Raw genomic sequence first — 17,722 nt, 5'->3', positions numbered from 1 at the left:
ATGATTTTTTAATTTTTTAATTTTTTTTTACAATATTTGCTGCTATTTCCTATTAAAATATACTTTAGCAGACATTTATTTTAAGAGACACATAAATGGTGTATGATAATGCATTACTTGTAGACAAGCTTTTCGGCACTTAATGAAGGCTTATATAGGTAATTATTTTATCTGGCACTTTATTAATAATACATTTTCAAAATGATTTCTTCGAACAGTTTGTCCAGTCATTAAAAAAAACGAAAGGTGTATTTAGTCATCCACTATCGCCTGAATTTAGAAATGTACCCTTGTTAAAACAAACGACCCAGTTTTTTTTGTAAGTATCTTTTTTTATTGAAATTGGATGCTCCAATATCGATTTTCATGTCTGCATCCTTTACGTCATCACTCCGCGACTGTAAGGAAACGGCATGCAGCCCCGCATGAGTGTTGTAAACATTTAATTTTGTGGAGAATATTTGGCTATAATGGCACCGACAGATCAAAAAACGAAGAATAAGAAGTTTACAGCGAAAGATGGCAACTGGAAAAAGTCAAACATTCACACACAGGGTGTCAACAAGAAGAGGAAATGGGTCCCCGAGAACAAACTATTCGAAGGCAGCGTTAAGGAAGGTACGTTCACGTTCACCCTGCATTTAAAGAGAAAGACAGCAAATAATGCTTCACAATCTACAAATGTATGTTATTTTCTCTAGCCCAAAGACAATCCCAAGTATGAATATGAATTATTATTTATTTATGGTTGACTACTATTATTAATTTACTTATAGGTATGATTGTATGCTTACATTTGAGAAGTAGAGTGTAGTTTTATCAGCCTTTTGATATGTAAAGGATGTTCATTTAGCATTCCTTATGGTGGCATCGGAGTATCATTTATTAATTTGCTTTGTCTTCTGTCTTCAGGTCAAGGGTTCGCTTTAAAGAGAAAGCAAAAAGTCCAACATGAGTACAACAAACTCCTGCGGAAGGAAAAGAGGAAGAACCCTGAGTCCAAATCGCTGTACAAGGATGAGTACCCAGAACACCTCAGACATCTATACATGGCTGAGGCAGAGAAACTGAAGAACGAGGCCTGGACTAACAGAATGAACAGGAGTAAACTGAGGATGAAAGGGAAGGAGACGAGAGAAGAGACAGGTGAACATGATGCTGCCGCACACCAGAGTGAAGCTGCTGATCCGGATCCAGAAGCAGCTGGTGGATCAGAGCTCACAGATTCTGTCACTGGGAACCCTGAAGAAACAGCAACCCAAGAGAAAGAAAGGTGAGAAAAAGAATCACAAATGAGGTCCTGAAGTTTAGAATGAGTTTCAGTGACCCTGCATGGCATGATAAGTCTGATAAACTACACGTGGATCACCTCCAGTTCATCTCATTCACAGCATGTGGATATGTAGCTTACGCTTTATAAAGGTTGTTCACTGAAGTACAGGACAGATCGCGACCCTATTGAGTCAGGGGCAGAGTATGAGAGTCACACACAGATTGGTGTCATCACTGCGCTGCATGATTATAAACTGCTCAATGCTGGATCACATTGTCATCATAGATCACACTCATCATCCTTTCTCTCTGACCGTTGCCGTGGATACGAGGAGAGTGGGCAGTACTTTATGTGGCCCAGGACACATGTGTACACACTGCCAGACGTATGTGGATAAATGCATCCCGGACCACCTCCGTTTGTGGCCTGAGTGATCGGATCTGAATGCGTCTTCAATCCGTCCTGGGTGTGTTCAGACTAGAGATAGACCGATATGTTATTTTCAGGGCCGATGCCAATACCGATTATTAGTAGTCAAGGAGGCCGATAAACGATATTTGAAGCCGATATTCATTTGCAGTAAAAGTGAAAATATTGGCGTCAAAATTTTTAATAATACAAACTCCAACACTTATTTTTGTTTAAATGCCTTTAAGCATATGCATCAGAGCCAAAATAACCCAGTTTTAAATTGATCTCTTATTGTCCGTCGGATTAAAAAAAAAAAAAAAAGGCCAATGCCGATATGCGTCAAAATGCCGAATATCGGCGCCGATAATCCGATTGAAAGACGACCGACTCTACCACTGAGCCACAGCCGCCCCAAATTACTTTCTAAAACTGTGATACAGGTTATCAGGTAATATTGCACAGGGGAGAACAGTTCTGTGTCTTAGTATGAACTTTGTTTAACTGTCTTTCAATGGTTGTGCCACTAAAAGTAAAGACTTCTGTGAAAACAGATTTAAAGGTGTAGGCCACTAATTTTACACATCAAAGCCTGTACAAAGCCTTGTGTGCCTCTAGGGGGAGCTTTTCTACATTGATTTTGATCCTTATTCAATGAAACTGTCCATCATGAGTCTGACAAGCTTGTAGAAGTGAAATGCCTAATGAATGGAGTATTTTGGGTGAAAATGAAAATCTAAACTCTCAAAGAAACCACATTACATTGTTTGTATTACAAACATTAAAACCGCGTACTGTCAGTGTTCCAGCAGATTGGGAATTGTGGAGTTATACTGCTTGTGTGATATTCTCTTGCAGTCTTCCAATCAGCAACCGCATGAGGAAAAAAATGCAGAAGAAGACGTCCTACCAGAAGACCAAAGAGGAATTTGAGTCAATGAAGGAAAAACGGAAAAAGAAGAAAGAGGTGCTTTTTATGTTTATTGTTTACTATTGAACATGACAAAGATGTATTTATTTTGTTTCCTCGGATCAAGTTGCGGTCTAACTTCCTTCCTTTTTTTCTTTAGTATCGTTATTTTAAAAGGGAAAATGTAAATGTATAGACATCAGACAGATGTAAACGCGCCTGAGTTAGCTGAAAGGTTGCTTTTCATCATCAGTGCCTTTGCTTGAAGTTGTGATGTATCCTAAAAGAAATTATTAGTATGCTGGGGAGTCTTTAATTGATTGTGTTATCAAATTCCATTACTTAGATGCTGTCTTGTTCTTTTGTTTTTCTTTTTTCTTTTTCTTCCCAGGAGCACCTGAAGAACCAGCAGCAGAGAGAAGAAGCCATCCAGAAGTACAAACAGAAAAAGATTGAGACGTTTCAGATGCTGAGCAAGAAGACCAAGAAAGGACAGCCCAACCTGAACCTGCAGATGGAGTATTTGCTTCAGAAGATCCAAGGAACGGGCAAATGACTCCCGAGTCAGAGCTGATCCCGGAGAATTAATGGGAAAAGGACTTTGCCTGTATTTAACTGGTATTAAAAGACATTGTTATAAAGGACATTAAGGACTGTGCTCAGTGGTGCTGAGAGGTCAACTAGAACCAGTTTGCCTCTTTACATTTATTATTGTATCTAATGCCAGGGTGCATTTTAATATCCGACCACAAGAGGGCACTGTATGATATGAAGAGATGCAAAATAATTTGTTTTAATTAAAAAATGCTGGAGTTTCCTGCAAAGTGATTTTATTTTGAAATGAACTGTTTCATTAAAAATGTTCTGATTAAACTTTGATAAAGGAAACCTGCAAGTTGTTACTTCAAAGTTCAGAGTAAAACTCCAATGTTCAAGTTACAAGTTGTCCTGGGGGCTGCTGTCGTCATAGTTACAGGCGATGTAAACAAGTTGCAGCGTATGTGTAGTCCACATAAACACAGCTCACCCACCACCCTCCCTCTCCCTCTGTGTGTGTGTGTGTGGACGCAGGCTGCACTGCCTCCGGCTGCTTCCTCATGACATCACATGGTTGCAGAATGACTTCTCTAACTTTCATCTGCGAGCCAAGACTTCCTAAACACGGAGCGCGAACAGACCGCTGCTCTGTTCATGCTGCGAGCGGAAAAAGGCATTAGATTGTTGCGTGCATCGTTTGGGATGAGAGGTAAGACTTTTGTTTCTGGTTTATTAAAAGTAGAGTTTGTATTTTGCAGTTTTTATCTCTGATTTAAGAGCAAAAAGAAGGTGTTAGTTTTTAATTTGTTGTACAGAAAGGCCTTAAGATTTCCTCGCTTGTCATATGTTTTAATTTTAATTGCAAAAGGCTAAAATAATTGAGGCCTGTGTGAACAAAGAGTGTTCCCTAATAGGCGTAAAATGTACTTAAATGTTCCATTTTCAGGTTTTAAACACTTCGTTTTGCTTCCTGCAATTCTTCATAACAGTTAAAACACATTTTATTCACAAACTGACTTAAAAACTGCATCCACATCTCTTATCTCACTGGTTGCTTGATATCAATCTCTCGCCATGCAAGCTGCACCCTAGAACAGTATTACAAAACCAGTCATAAAGTTGCTGCAATAAATAATGAGCGAGTACCTTCGTGAGAGTATCGAGGGGATAAAATACAGCTCTGGGTTCAGCTGGGACTGTGGCATTACGCTGTCATGTGCTCTGCATGGCTTGGTATTAAGATAATCCTTTACACTGTGTTTACATACCTTTGTGAGTTTGGCTTGTTAGAAAGGGGAAGTTGTAACAAGTGTGGTACTGTTGCATTGATGTGATCACTTGTGTAACCCCATGTTTTTCCACTAGTTTAATAAAAGTCACCTGTCCTGCTCAAGTAAGAAAAAGTTTCTCTGTGTCTCGTAGGAGCCTGAAAGCAGTTCTGAGTATTAATGTGAGACAACAATCAGCAATCATCTGACACCACTTCCTGCCTCTGTCATCATGCCGACCGTAAGAGCCCCAGAGCCCTGGATACAGAGTCAATAAGGAGGCCCAAATGTCTGATTCCACCCTCAGTGACGCTGAAATACATGCAGCTGACACTCAAGTGTGCCTAAAAAAAGACAAACAAAAAAACATGGAGGAGGAGGGCCGGGTGAACGGGCTGAGCCAAGGGAGGAGGAGCTCAAAGTGGGGCCACATCGGCCTGCTGGACAAGACCAAGGAGTTCTTCCGGACGTGCGATGTGGAGGGGAAAGGCTTCATCACCCGCACGGATATGAGGGTTAGAGAAGGAGGCTGTGTGTGTGTTGTGTATTAGGTTGTAGTGGGACGGAGTGAGTAAAGGTCAAGAGCACAAGTCTGGACAAATTTAGATCTAAGCTTTTTTGTTTTTATCTTCTGAATATTTTTAATCAATGAATCATTTGGCCCCGAGTTCTTCAAACTCAAAGGGATGTCCTGGTTCTCGACAGTTTTAGTTGCCATGTTGCTATTTCAAGAAATCGGCAATCAGAGTTAAAGAATTGGTTGCCAAGGTTTCCAGTCAACATGGGAGAAACTTTTTTATTGAGGATGCAGTAATAAAACATTCAATATGACTTGGACTGATTTGTCCTCATTTTAAATTTAAAGGGCCAGTTCACCGTTTTTCAACCTCAGTCCCATCAAGCTATTTTGGGGAGCTAATGCCATTATGGTAACTTCTGCCAGACTATGTCAAACGCGTCATCTGGCGGACGCCAGGGAGCTAGCTAAACTACACTTCCTCAGTCAAGGACGCCCGCCTCCGACGTCATGTCTCGGTTAAAGTCATCAGGTTTGAAATGTAGACTGCAGACCTAAAGATTTTTTAGACGATCCACTGGTTTATTCTCGTCGTGTTTCGGATACTGTACCGCTCTGAGCCGTTGCCTGCAGCGAAATGGTAGTATTTCACTCCAGCGTCTCCCGCTGGACCGTTCCTTTCAGAGGGAGGGGCGCAATGCACTCTGGGTGTTGTAGGAATGTAAAATGGGCGAAACCACGAGCTGTTTGTACAACTTTCTCCACAGCTATGGCGCCAATTTCAAATATTATTGCTTCTATCGATTACAGAGAACACCAGTTTTGACTGACAGTGGCTTTTTCCAGAGGCGAACTGCTCCTTTAAGAAAACAAGAAGCAAACACACAAATCTTGCCAAATCTTCTTGAAGTGCCTCAATGTATTTGATAATGAGAGCTGAATTCTCTCCAAATGCGAGAGTTTTTCCATTTCTTCCAGCCATATATTTAACTGATGGAGCTTCTGTTTGCTATGAAAAGAGCGCACAGTATCAGATGTTGTTGACATTTATTAAGGCAGGAAAACGGATCCGAGATTCCAAACAGCATCAGAAGGGGGTCGGGTTCCAAAGTTGTATGCAAAATGTCTGAAAGATAGCGGAGTATGCCAAGATATTTTCTTAAAGATTAATGAGCTGAATACTTTTAATCAATTAATCATTTGGTCACAAGTTTTATGAGCTTAAAGTGATGTCAACAATAATGGTTGCCAAGTTGCCATTGGCAGCTCTTCGTAAAAAAATTGCAATCAAAGCAATTAATTGGTTGTCAATTTTTGGGGGCGAAACAAGCAACCAAAATTTATTTTAAAATACAAAAGATAGGGGCAGCAAAATGTACATTCCAAAATAACAGCATTTTTTGTCTTTGGCAACCAAAAGCTGATGCCTGGCCACTTTTAATTTTAAAGCCCAGTGTACTGAAATGTCCTTTTCTTGTCCAAACAATGGTTGTAAACCAAAAGATATTCAATTAACCACAGAAGACAACAAAACCCCCTGAAAATGTCCACATTTCAGAGGCCGGGACAAACACATTTTTGTAATTTTTTTTCCTAATCAGACATCAAAATTGTGGCTCTTTTCTTTTCCTTCTTCTAGAGCGGTTAGTTTTTCCGAGACACACTCACTTCTTCTTCTTTAATACACGACATTCTTTATTCTAAACTGCATGGAAGCTCTGTGAATGCATTAAGCCTCCACTAAGATGAGCAATAGGTGAAGAGGACACGCTTTTACCTGCAGCATAATGTAGTGTCCTGCCGTGAACAGCGAGCAGGAAACACTTACTGTCAATGTTGCCGCTTTTGCTCGATACCGAGATTTTTTTTTTCCTGTTACATCACCTTTGTTAAAGAAGCACTTCACCCACTCAACACTCTCACACAGCCAGTGAAGCACCATTGATGGAAATGTTTATGAGTGTAGGTTCAGCTCACACACATATAATTTCTCTGGCTGGGATGAATAACACAGGTAGGAACAATACACACAAGCCTCTTCAAAGCGCTAACAATGTCCAAGCTGTGTTGTCAGTTAATTAGGACGGGGCCTTTTGTTGCTGTTGTTTGTGACGAGCGTTTCCAAGAAAAGCTTTGCACAGTGACACATAAAGCAGCCACTCGGTGCCAGTGTTTATTCTGCTTGAGTTACAGAGCCAGGTATGGCAGTCATGTATTGATTTAGACACAAGTTATAGTCTCATGAAAGTTACTCTCCAACATCACTCCTAACTCGTCCATCATGCCTTTGCTCATAAATCCTGTTCAGCTCAGTTAAACAGCATTTTAATGTCCTTTTTTGTTTATGTTTTCCTGGCAGAGGCTCCACAGAGAGCTGCCTCTGTCTAAAGAGGAGCTGGAGGATGTGTTTGACTCTTTGGATACAGACCACGCCGGTTACCTCACGCTGGAAGCATTCTCCTCTGGATTCAGTAGGTTTCCTGCAGCCTGAGGCCTTAAGCTTGTTTTATGAAGCTAACTTTAATCTAAAGCATTCTGTCTGTGAAACCTGGAACAAATTACAAGCAAATATTGCATCAAGTAGAGCCATGACAAAAAGCAATGCTAATCTTCATTTCAGATATTGGCCTTCATGTTGGGCCGCTAATTTTGTGGTTGCAGCCTATAAAAGCGATGTAATTTTAGCTAAACAGAGGCCACATTGACTACTAAGGAGACTCATATGGTAATGATATTACACAAGTAGAGAAAAGGCAAAAAGTAAATGAATTAACTTAGTAATGGCTGTCACACAGCATCAAAAGCTAGCTAACTTTTGCTAGCATTAGCCATAAGATGGTAGCGGCAAAACCCCTCATTGTTTTGAATTAAGATTAATGTGTTTAATAACTTATGAATTTACCTTTTAATCTTAAATAATAAGGATAATAAGAGTTAGTAATTTCTCCTTTCCATGGTTACAAAGTCTAGCTTTTAATTTGGTAGCATTCTCAAGCTAGTGCTCAAAGCATATTGTGTAGCTGTTATTTAGATTTATCTTAGGAGTGAATATTTCTTTTCTGCTTTATTTAATATCCTTTACCTTAACAAGTACAAGTGCTAAACACAACATTTAGTCTGCTATGTTTTGGAAATATCAGGTTATGGCTAAAGCTAATGTCCAGATGCTACTGAGTTGTTATTTAAAAAGGCTGCTGCCACCCTTCAGTACATCCTCGCTGCTACCCAATGTGGGTCTATTTAAGGTCGGTTTCTACATGAGGAGCTTTGTAGGAGATGACCAAGTAGAGAGGAGTCAAAGTCAGTGAACTGACTCAGTCACAGAAATATCTATTTAAAGTTTGCTAACATTTGCTAGCATTAGCCACCACAAGCTACTGGTCATACCAGGCCAAGTAAGGCTGTAGCAACTGAACTCCTGAGTGTGTTGAGTAAAGAAAATGTGCGTTTTATTTCTAAGAAATTAATCTTCTGATTTCTATGAAGACAAACGTGTTTTTTCTTCTTACTACAATGTTAAAGTCTTGGTTTAAATGTATTAGCATGTATTTCTCAAGCTAGTATTTACAGCAGATTGTGTAGCTCATTTATAAATCAATTAAATTATAAAACAGCTACATAATGTTTTATCTCTTGATTGCATGCCACTCTCCTCTTCTTTATTTTGTGTCTTCTTCACTTAAAAGTACAACTGCTAAACAGGAAAGATGACATGTAATATGTAATCTATAGTTCTATACCCTCAAGCTAAAGCTAAAGCTAATGTCCAGGTGCTACTAACGTGTTGAACTAAAAATGCTGCTGCCAACCTTTAATACAGCCATGCTCTCCCCCCTTTGTGGGTGTATCTCAGGTCAGTTCCTGCATGGCCGAAGGATCTCTGTAACTGACGACCAAATTCAGGCCCCGGCGTCTGTCTTTAGAGCCAAGGAGGCTCTTTATCAGAGCCAATGGGAGGCCAAGCTGTCGGGGGTCGAAGACGAGGAGGAGAGGCACTTCTGTATGCTGCTGGAAAGCCTGGGTGCCAGTAATGTGTTTGAAGAGTGAGTATAATCACTGTACTTCCTTATAAGTATGTTTTTTGGACATACACAATCAATACTTAACATGAAAAAACACTTACTTTTCGGCCAGTTTAGCTAAATGTGTTGTCTCCTTTTCCTTCTCTGCAGTCCAGGTGAGGTGCGCAGTCTGTGGGCCCAGCTCCGGCGAGATGAGCCTCACCTCCTGTCGAATTTCGAGGAGTTCCTGGCCAGGGTCACACACCAGATCAAAGAAGCCCATCAGGAGAAGAAGGAGATGGAGAGCGCCCTCCAGAGGTAGTCAGACACTCCTGCACTCATGGCTTAAAAAGAGACTGTATACTGGCGTTTTACTCTCTTAAGCTTTTTCTTGCCTCTAAGTGTGAAAAAGAAATGATGGGAATGAATATGAAAGTAAAAAGGAAGCACATGAAATTAAAGAAATATGTTTGCTTTCTGTGGCTAGTGGGTTAAAGGCCACATTTGTCAATTGGTTCCCACACTTAAAGCATTTAAGTACAGTTCTTTAAGAGCCTCACAGAGCAAATGTCTTTCCCAGTCAGTGACATAACAGTGGGTTTGTGTGTTTTAGAGCGTTTGCATGGAATTACCTGTAATTCTCTGTAAAACAACCCCTTCATCCATGTCACATGACCCCTAATCTGAAGTCTGCATTTGTGGAAAACCATTTATGCTATGCCTGAAGGGAAATGTAAAGAAGTAAGAAGTGTAATAAGATATTTAATGCAGATATGCAGAGTTACATGTTTGAAGATAATGTCAAAGTTCAATTTGATTAAGGCGGTCTGTACGTGAACATGCTAGTTTTCCCATGGTACTGCATGGCACAGCTTATTTTCCTTTAGACTTTACTAATTGGCTGTTGTCAGAGGGGATGTAAATACCAGTCAGTATTCTTTTGAAAATTAAGCTCAGTGGCTGTGCGTGTGTACACGTGTGTGATCCAGTGTTGACATGTTCTTAAAGGTACGGAGGGAATAATACAACCTTAAGCTCAACCGAGACAACAAAGCCCCTCTGTTCCGAGATATTACATCATGTCATACATCATCTTTCATCAATTAACCTTGATAATCGTATCTAATATTATGTGCTGTCTCTGTTTGCAGGAGGGCTGCAACACATGACAGCGAGATCCGAAACTTATACGAAGAGATGGAGGCGCAGATCAAAAACGAGAAGGAGAGGCTGCTTCTAAAGGTGCGAGAGAGAAGCCACAAATGAAACACTTCTTTTAGCAGCAGTAACAGCTGGCAGAGGGAGAGAAATCATTTCCTTTTCTTGTTATTGGAAGATGTTTAAAACCCCCCTGAACTCAAAAATGTGTTTCATTATTGTTACTGGACTTTGATGTTTCGTTTTCACTGTGCAAAGTAATGCTACAAATATTTCTGTGTGTGTGTGTTCAGGATGATTTGTGACACTAGGAGCCAATAATGGCCCATTATGCAACCTTTCATAACTGTAATCCTCCTGTGCATGATTGCAGAGAATGAACTCTTCAGTGAGGTAGTAGGAGATATTTTGTGTTGGGCAATTTAAATTCTGAAATGAACAATATTTGCAGTCAGGGTGTTTGATGAGGGTTAATGAGTAGAAGTAATTTTGAAAGAATTAAATAAAGGAAGTTGTTTATTTGGGCTGGTGCAGTGGTTAGCGCAGTTGCCTTACAGCCTGAAGTTTGCTAGTTCAAACCCCGGTGCACAAAGTGGGATACGCTCCAGCCCCCCGGGACTCTGGACAGGATAAGCAATTATTTTTACATGTCTTAAAGGGGCCGTATCTTTAAGACATGTGTTTATTGTTCACAGTGAAAAAGTGAAAACTGCATAATTCTGTTTTTACAGACTTTAAAAAGGTCGCCTCTGAAATGGGCTGTTCAGAACAGCTGCAGGCTTCAACGTAGAACCTTGCTTTTACTGAAATCGACCAATCGTCATTCACCGTCATTCACCTCAGGCTGCCAACTTACCATTCCGATAACTCCTGGGAACTCCTGGGTTGCTGCACTTGCTCTGTTGTACTGTCCCTTACACTCAGGGTCCGATTCTGGCTCGTACATGTAAGGCCGAATAACCGATCCTAGAGCAGCCATGTTTTCTACAACTTTGTTGTGACAGTGCAGTGTGTGGGATTGTACAGGTGGGGGAGGGGCTACGTGGTCGCTCCGAATACTGTCAGCCAGTCGTGGCTAAGGTCTGACCTTTGAACAGCAAAACGGCTTGTTCGTTACAGGAGGAAGGAGAGGCCCCGAAAAATAATTAAATTAAAATATAAAATTTTTCAAACGAAACAAACTTTACCAACGTGAGTCAAAAACACATTAGAATAATAGAAAATTGATTGCTGTCTAAAATATATCCCCTTTTATTATGTCTTAAAAATTCTCTGGAGGTGGTTTAAACTTCTTTCAACCATTTGACCTTTGACCTTTTCCTCTTCTGGCTCTGCAGGACTCGGATCGTCTTCAGGTGCGCAGCCAGGAGCTGGAGGGCCAACTGTCCTCAAAGGAGAAAGAGCTGGAACATCTTTTCCAGAAGCAGAAAAGAGTGAGTCTGATAACTCAAGCTGAAGTTGTAATCTCGAAGATCTCAGTTTCGTTCTCTTTGGCGGTGATAAACGGTCATTGCGGGAGCACACTTCCCAGATATACAGACAGTGCTGCATGTGTGACGTCCACGGTTGGCTCTGGTTGTAACTCTTGATTTTCCTCGCTGACGGTCGCTTTCCTTTTCAGACTGTTTGCCTTCATCTGAGCATCGAGTTTGTTTCTTCTTCTTTGGATTTTCACTTATTTTTGATGTTGTATCTGTAGTCATCGATCTTTTCTTTATTTGTTCAGCCATAGTAGATTACTGTTTACTCGCAACACTTGCAGAGAGCGGAAAAGCAGCCGCTTAGCTCCGCCTACCCTCTCTGGCAGACCAACCACTGCGAAAGTCGCACCAGACAGCCAGTCTGTAATACTGCAAATGCAAAGGCTTTCATCAGCGGGCCATAGGCTCAATCACCATTGTGCTACCTCAAAAGAAAAACCCCAGTCAGAATGTGTGTATATGATGTTAAGCCTTCCCTCTAGATTACAAGTGTTGTAGGGAGGGATTTAAACAGCGGCCGTACGGTCCCGTTCCCACATATACTTTAAGTGCACTCACCTCGCATTAGCGCCCTTCAGTCCTGTGATTTTGTCCCTCTCTCCCTGCAGTTAGAGCACCAGTGCCGGGACCTGAACAGCGAGAAGCAGGAGAGCCACGTGGAGAACGTCAAGCTGAAGATGACCAACGACGAGCTTTCCCGGGCGCTGGAGAGCACCAGCCAGGAGCTGTCGCTGGCACAGGATCAGCTGGCCATGCTGCAGGAGCAGGCGGCCCGGCTGCAGCAGGAGAAGGAGATGTGGGTATAAACACACGCCAGTTGGACATCTCTGACTCGGTCAATCTTATCTCGACTCTAAATGAAGCTTTAAAAATAATGCTTCTTTGTCTCAGGGAAATGTACAGAGTAACAGAGGGGCTGCAGAGAGAGAAGCAGAGTCTTATGAAGCAGCTTGATCTCCTCAGGTAATAATCAGAGCATCCCACGAGCGCGTTAAACCTGGGTAGCGGTAATCTTTTTGGCTCCTGTTTCACTCCTAATTGGCAGTCCTCACAAACCATTTGCTATTCACGCTTCAATGCTTTCTCTATCTTCAGCATTCATGTCTCTTTTCTATCTTCCCAGAGAGATGAACAAGCACTTAAAAGACGAGCGAGACATATGCTGCGGAGTAGTGAGTACATATTTTCCTCGCAGCAGCAGCAGCAGCATCTATCACGGTACTAACGGGTTTGATAAAAATAATACAAGCATACCTCCTCTTTTTGTTTAAAATTAGCCTCGGAGCTCACTCAGAAAGAAGCAGAAGCAGAGAGCGGGCCTCGCAGACATGTTCGATGACACCAGCCAGCCGCCAAAGAGGTGATTCATTTGTCCTCCTGGTTCTCTTTAACACGAATCATCTCTGTGTCTCCTGTGTGTGTGAGAGGAGTTCTGCCTCGGTGTGATGTGCAAATCATGTGTCAGAAGGAAAAACAGAGGATATCTGATTCTATTCACTTACAACGATGGATTAAATGAACATTTTGGTTAAGATGAAAGTAAAATTGAGTCGTTAAACATCCAGATTTTCATCTAAAACAAGTGAATTGACCCGGTATATCCTCTGTTTCTCCTCTGTTTTTCAAAGATCCCCACTGTTGGTGGACGGGTCCTTCCAGTCTCTGGAGGCCTTGCCTATAGAGCACCTTCAAATCGTGTTTGTTGCTTCCTCCTCCAGCAGTGAGGATGACGCAACTAGCATCACCCAGCCCTACGCCAATGCCATTTGCAACCCTGCATTTCAACAACGCCCTGCAGCGAAGAAAAACGTAACCAACGGTTACGCCAGCCACGCTCCAACGAAAGCAAACGATGGGAAAGCAAAGGTTAAAAAAGCGCCTACCAAGATGGCCGCTGCGAAAAGGGTGACAGGGAAAGGCAGAGAAAGAGCAAAACGAATAGAAATTGAGAAGAAAGGTGTAGAAGAGGAGGTCTTGGACTCCCCTCCGGGCGGGTGGCCCCTCCGTCGAGTCATCTCCATCGAGGAGGACCACCTGCCGCACCTGCTCCAAGGAGGGCCTCAACTTCTGCTGCACCAGCTCAGCGAGGAGGACGACGAAGCGGACGAGGAGGAGGAAGAGGAAGCTCACAGTGACTTTGAAACAAGCGTCGTGATAGCAGCAGACCACGCTGCCAACCTGTCCTCGAGTCACACTAATGTCCCGGCGTCTGGGGAAAATTATCTGACGAGGAAATCCAGCTTTACCCGCACGAAAAGGACGCCCATGTCGCCAAGAGGGCAGCCTGTTGGGAAGGAAACCCAGCAGGTATGTCCCCACCTTTAGAGCTTCAACTTAATATAAATGCTTTTTTTAAATTACTATTAATTTATTTTCTGTCCGCCTGCCTTTGCCTGTGTTTTATCGTCTTCAGAAGGCAAGAGAAGGAGAGCTGTTCATCCCGGACCGCCTCTTTAAAGTGGTCCTGGTTGGCAACTCAAGCGTAGGCAAGACGTCCCTGCTACGCTCCTTCTGCGAGGGCCGTTTCAATACTTCCACAACTGCTACTGTGGGTGAGAAGAGAAACACTGCAATCATACTGTTTTGGTTTCTTGGGGACGTGTGTCTGAAAGTGTCAGAGGCTTGTTTTGTGTGCGTTGGTGGATGCTAACGCGGAGGATCGGAGGGCGACTTAGCATCACATGAAAGGGCTTGTGAAGTCACACTGCCTGTCTTAGAGCCCTGGCACACATTGCACTGCAGATTATGTCACTTCTGATGATTTTTTTCTCCTCGCTTTCATCTTTTCCCAACTCTCGCTCGAGCCGAGTTATCTCCACTTTGTTCCCCACTTCTCTGAAATGAGGCACAGTCAGTATTACGCCTCGCTAAGCCCCCTAGTGGCCCTTTGTGTCTGTGCTGCTCTGTCAAACATAAATATAATCAAATGTAAACTAAAGTGATGGCACATATTTCACCATCCAAGAAATTAAACTCAAAACAACTTCTTATCTTATCCTGATTACATCATATGGATCTTTTTGTGTCTTGATCAGGTATTGACTACAGTGTGAAGACACTAACTCTGGACAATATGCAGGTCGCCATCCAGCTTTGGGACACAGCAGGTCAAGAGAGGTGAGTTCTGTCAGGGGGATTTTAGCCACAGAACAAGTGAAAAATATATTAGCACAAGAAGTGGATCTGCAAGTTCACTGGGAAAATAGTAGTAATAGCAATTTTGGACACATACGTCCAAGATAACTAGACGTCCATGGTTGGCTCCGGTTGTAACTCTTGATTTTCCTCGCTGACGGTCACTTTCCTTTATAGACTGTTTGCCTTCATCTGAGCGTCGAGTTTGTTTCTTTTTCTTTGGATCTTCACTTATTTTTGAAGTTGTATCTGTAGTCAATCTTTTCTTTGTTTGTTCAGCCATAGTAGATTACTGTTTACTTGCAGAGAGCAGAAAAGCAGCCGCTTAGCTCCGCCTACCCTCTCTGACAGACCAACCACTGCTGGCTGATAAAAAACGCGTCACTAACTGGGCGCCGCTTGTGATTTTTTTCCATGAAAGTCGTCACAGACACCCAGTCTGTAATACTGCAAATGCAAAGGCTTTCATCAGTGGGCCATAGGCTCAGTCACCATTGTGTTACCTCTTTCAGCGATAGATAGAGACTTAACAGACATTTATTTAAATAAAAATCCAAACATTATACCTTTAACTAAATATCCATTTTTGAGACGCATCATTATTTTTTTGTCTCTAAGTTTAAATGCTAGAAACACATATTTTCACATGTATTATTATTTCCTTAGCAATATCACACTCTAGGGCATGCTGTTATACTGAATATCAGCACGGCTGTGGTTACCATACTGATATTTAGCATATCAGCACTCCCTCTGGTGGGTTATTGCTTAAATGTCTAAGGGGAAGAATTGTGTTTATATTTAACGATATCATTTGACATATAAGCAGTTGTAATTGTTGCTCTCATTATGTTGTTGTCCATTTTAATGTAGAGTCTTGTCGTCATGTTGTGGGCTGGGCTCCTTTTCTTTAATGACGTGTTGCAAAATATACGAATAATTTTACTACTTGTGCATTCACAGTTATTTTCTATATACAGGTTATATATTTTATACCCATAATGTACTTTAACACTGTTCTATAAAACCACAGTAGGAATATTTAGGTGCACCTTAAATATATAATAACAGTACATAACAGTTGTCTTTAGCAGGACAATGTGCTGACAGTCACACTGTCGTTACCACAGGTTTCGCAGCATAACCAAGCAGTTCTTTCGCAAGGCCGACGGTGTGGTGGTGATGTACGACATCACAGTGGAGGAGAGCTTCTGGGCTGTGCAACCGTGGCTCAGCAATGTCCAGGTCTGACCTTTGACCCTATAAAGTCCTCTTTATAGCCCTATAAAGCAAAGATGGAATCCATAAACGCAGATGTCCACTACGAACAGTGCTACACTAAATCATTATGCTACTGTTTTTCAGGAAGCAGCCGAAGAAGGGGTCCCCATCCTCCTTTTGGGCAACAAAATGGACATGGACGGCCAGAGGGAGGTTTCGTTCAGAGTCGCTGAGCAGCTGGCTTATGTGAGTTGAATTCAGGGTTTGTGAATGTGCTTGCTCACAAACATAACAAGAATAACAACAAAATAAGAAAATAGTCTTTGACTTTCTGTGAATATTATGTGTAGGAAAACAGGGTTATCTTCTTCGAGGTCAGTGCCTACACAGGCAAGAATGTGACCGAGTCCCTGACACACCTGGCCAGGTAAGATCAATCAATCATTCAATGTTTATTTATATAGCGCATAATCGCAACTAAAGTTAACCCTTTACATATAGAGTTCTTCCTCTTTGTACAATTATTTAAAGAGGCAGGCGCTTTCCTTATAACAGGCAGAAACCTAGACTGACCAACTGAAGCGTCTCAGGGGATTGGTAATGAGCGAAACATTCGAATCAGGTGTGTTAGAGTGCGGAGAAACCTAAAACATGCAGGAAGGTTGCTCTCCAGGAGCAGGGTTGCCCACCCCTGGTCTAAGCCTATAGGAGCAGAACTAGTGGCGGGTCCAAGGCAAGGCTGAGCCGACCCTGACTATAAGCTTTATCAAAAAGGACAAGGTTAAGCCTACTTGTGAAAGTACAGAGGGTGTCTGCCTCCCAAACCCAAATTAGTAGATGATTCCACAGGAGAGACGCCTGATAATTTAAGCCTCCCATGATACATTTGGAGACTTCGGGCACCATAATCAGGCATTCGGATGAGGCCGTGAATTAACTAAAAGTTTAAAGGGGGGGTATCATTCTAATTTCAAGCTACATATTTTACTCTGTGACACCTGTGGAGTAGCTTAGCATAATTTACTGTTAAAAAAACTGTGCAGGCCCTCACCCAGCCTCTACCTGAAACGACCCAGCCAGCTCTGTCCCTTTAAGAAACCCCGCCCCTACAAGCCCGCTTTCTTCTGATTGGCCAGCTCTCTGAAGGCAGCACTTTGTGATGTCACAAAATGCAGCGTGTTGAAAAAAACAGTGTGAAACCTGGCATTCACAGCAGCCTAGGAATTACTCCAACATACTTTTACTTACAGATTTGAAACTTCACCCATATTTAGTCTGGAAAGCCAACATTGTAACATGATCTATATATATAACATGATATATATCTTTAAAATAATATCAGAATAAACCATAAAGATACACTTGATGTATGATAGAATTACAGAGGAGAAGATAGCCCTTTGATCTACTTATGTGTTGTTCTCTCTCTGCTTGTGCTCAGAGTGTTAATCCAGCAGGAGGACAGAGTGAGGGATAAAACGGTCATCCTCAGTAACCAGCCCGTAAAGAAGAAAGCCTGCTGCAAGTAAAGCGTGCTCCAATTTACCGAGGTCTAGATTTTTTGGACATTGAATTTCAGTATTTGAAGACAACAATGAAACCATTCTCGGACCTTACCATTGAATGAAATTGAGGCAGAAATGCACGACAGCTTGAGGTAAGGCGGCGATGAAGCTCAGAGAAGGAGCTTTCCTGTAAATAATGTTGCCAAATCAGAGTAGTGCTGTCTATAAGACTTAAAATAGGAACATTGTGTATTATAATTTATTTCATGCTAAAATCTCCAATATACTGTAGCTTTTTTCACAACTGA

At 41.9% G+C, this 17,722-nt stretch overlaps 2 protein-coding genes across 3 annotated transcripts; both read left to right on the top strand.

Moving 5' to 3' along the window:
* The first annotated feature begins 398 nt into the window (after positions 1–398).
* Positions 399–3,396, top strand: ccdc59 (coiled-coil domain containing 59). Its single transcript, XM_069671421.1, has 4 exons — positions 399–618; positions 913–1,273; positions 2,540–2,648; positions 2,983–3,396. The coding sequence occupies exons 1-4, from the start codon at positions 471–473 to the stop codon at positions 3,145–3,147; spliced, it is 783 nt and encodes a 260-aa protein (XP_069527522.1). The 5' UTR covers positions 399–470; the 3' UTR covers positions 3,148–3,396.
* Positions 3,397–3,764: 368 nt separating this feature from the next.
* On the top strand, positions 3,765–17,719 carry cracr2ab (calcium release activated channel regulator 2Ab). Of its 2 annotated transcripts, none has more exons than XM_069671343.1 (18): positions 3,765–3,837; positions 4,551–4,911; positions 7,273–7,384; positions 8,767–8,956; positions 9,086–9,232; positions 10,066–10,156; positions 11,410–11,505; positions 12,162–12,349; positions 12,445–12,516; positions 12,677–12,725; positions 12,831–12,913; positions 13,275–13,860; positions 13,967–14,105; positions 14,589–14,670; positions 15,819–15,933; positions 16,054–16,155; positions 16,260–16,336; positions 17,351–17,719. In XM_069671343.1, exons 2-18 carry the CDS (start codon positions 4,684–4,686, stop codon positions 17,436–17,438), a joined length of 2,445 nt encoding a protein of 814 aa, XP_069527444.1. In that variant the 5' UTR covers positions 3,765–3,837; positions 4,551–4,683; the 3' UTR covers positions 17,439–17,719. The 2 variants fall into 2 exon arrangements, with proteins under 2 accessions (XP_069527444.1, XP_069527442.1); XM_069671341.1 differs by having other exon boundaries at positions 13,272–13,860.
* Positions 17,720–17,722: the final 3 nt, after the last annotated feature.

The sequence above is a fragment of the Semicossyphus pulcher genome, unplaced genomic scaffold, assembly GCF_022749685.1.
Source record: "Semicossyphus pulcher isolate SPU_LCO1_2020_fin unplaced genomic scaffold, fSemPul1.0.p SCAF_20, whole genome shotgun sequence".
Classification (NCBI taxonomy): domain Eukaryota; kingdom Metazoa; phylum Chordata; class Actinopteri; order Labriformes; family Labridae; genus Semicossyphus; species Semicossyphus pulcher.
Note: the sequence above shows the minus strand (reverse complement) of the source record. Positions and strands in the feature narration are given on the sequence as shown.

What these genes read in the sequence shown, in the direction of transcription:
- cracr2ab (XM_069671341.1), top strand. Translation starts at nt 4,684, where the DNA reads ATGTCTGATTCCACCCTCAGTGACGCTGAAATACATGCAGCTGACACT. An exon ending in TTGGGAAGGAAACCCAGCAG is followed by an intron (nt 13,861 to 13,966) that starts GTATGTCCCCAC and finishes TATCGTCTTCAG; the next exon opens with AAGGCAAGAGAAGGAGAGCT. An exon ending in GACACAGCAGGTCAAGAGAG is followed by an intron (nt 14,671 to 15,818) that starts GTGAGTTCTGTC and finishes TCGTTACCACAG; the next exon opens with GTTTCGCAGCATAACCAAGC.
- ccdc59 (XM_069671421.1), top strand. Translation starts at nt 471, where the DNA reads ATGGCACCGACAGATCAAAAAACGAAGAATAAGAAGTTTACAGCGAAA. An exon ending in GCAACCCAAGAGAAAGAAAG is followed by an intron (nt 1,274 to 2,539) that starts GTGAGAAAAAGA and finishes ATTCTCTTGCAG; the next exon opens with TCTTCCAATCAGCAACCGCA. An exon ending in AACGGAAAAAGAAGAAAGAG is followed by an intron (nt 2,649 to 2,982) that starts GTGCTTTTTATG and finishes TTTTCTTCCCAG; the next exon opens with GAGCACCTGAAGAACCAGCA.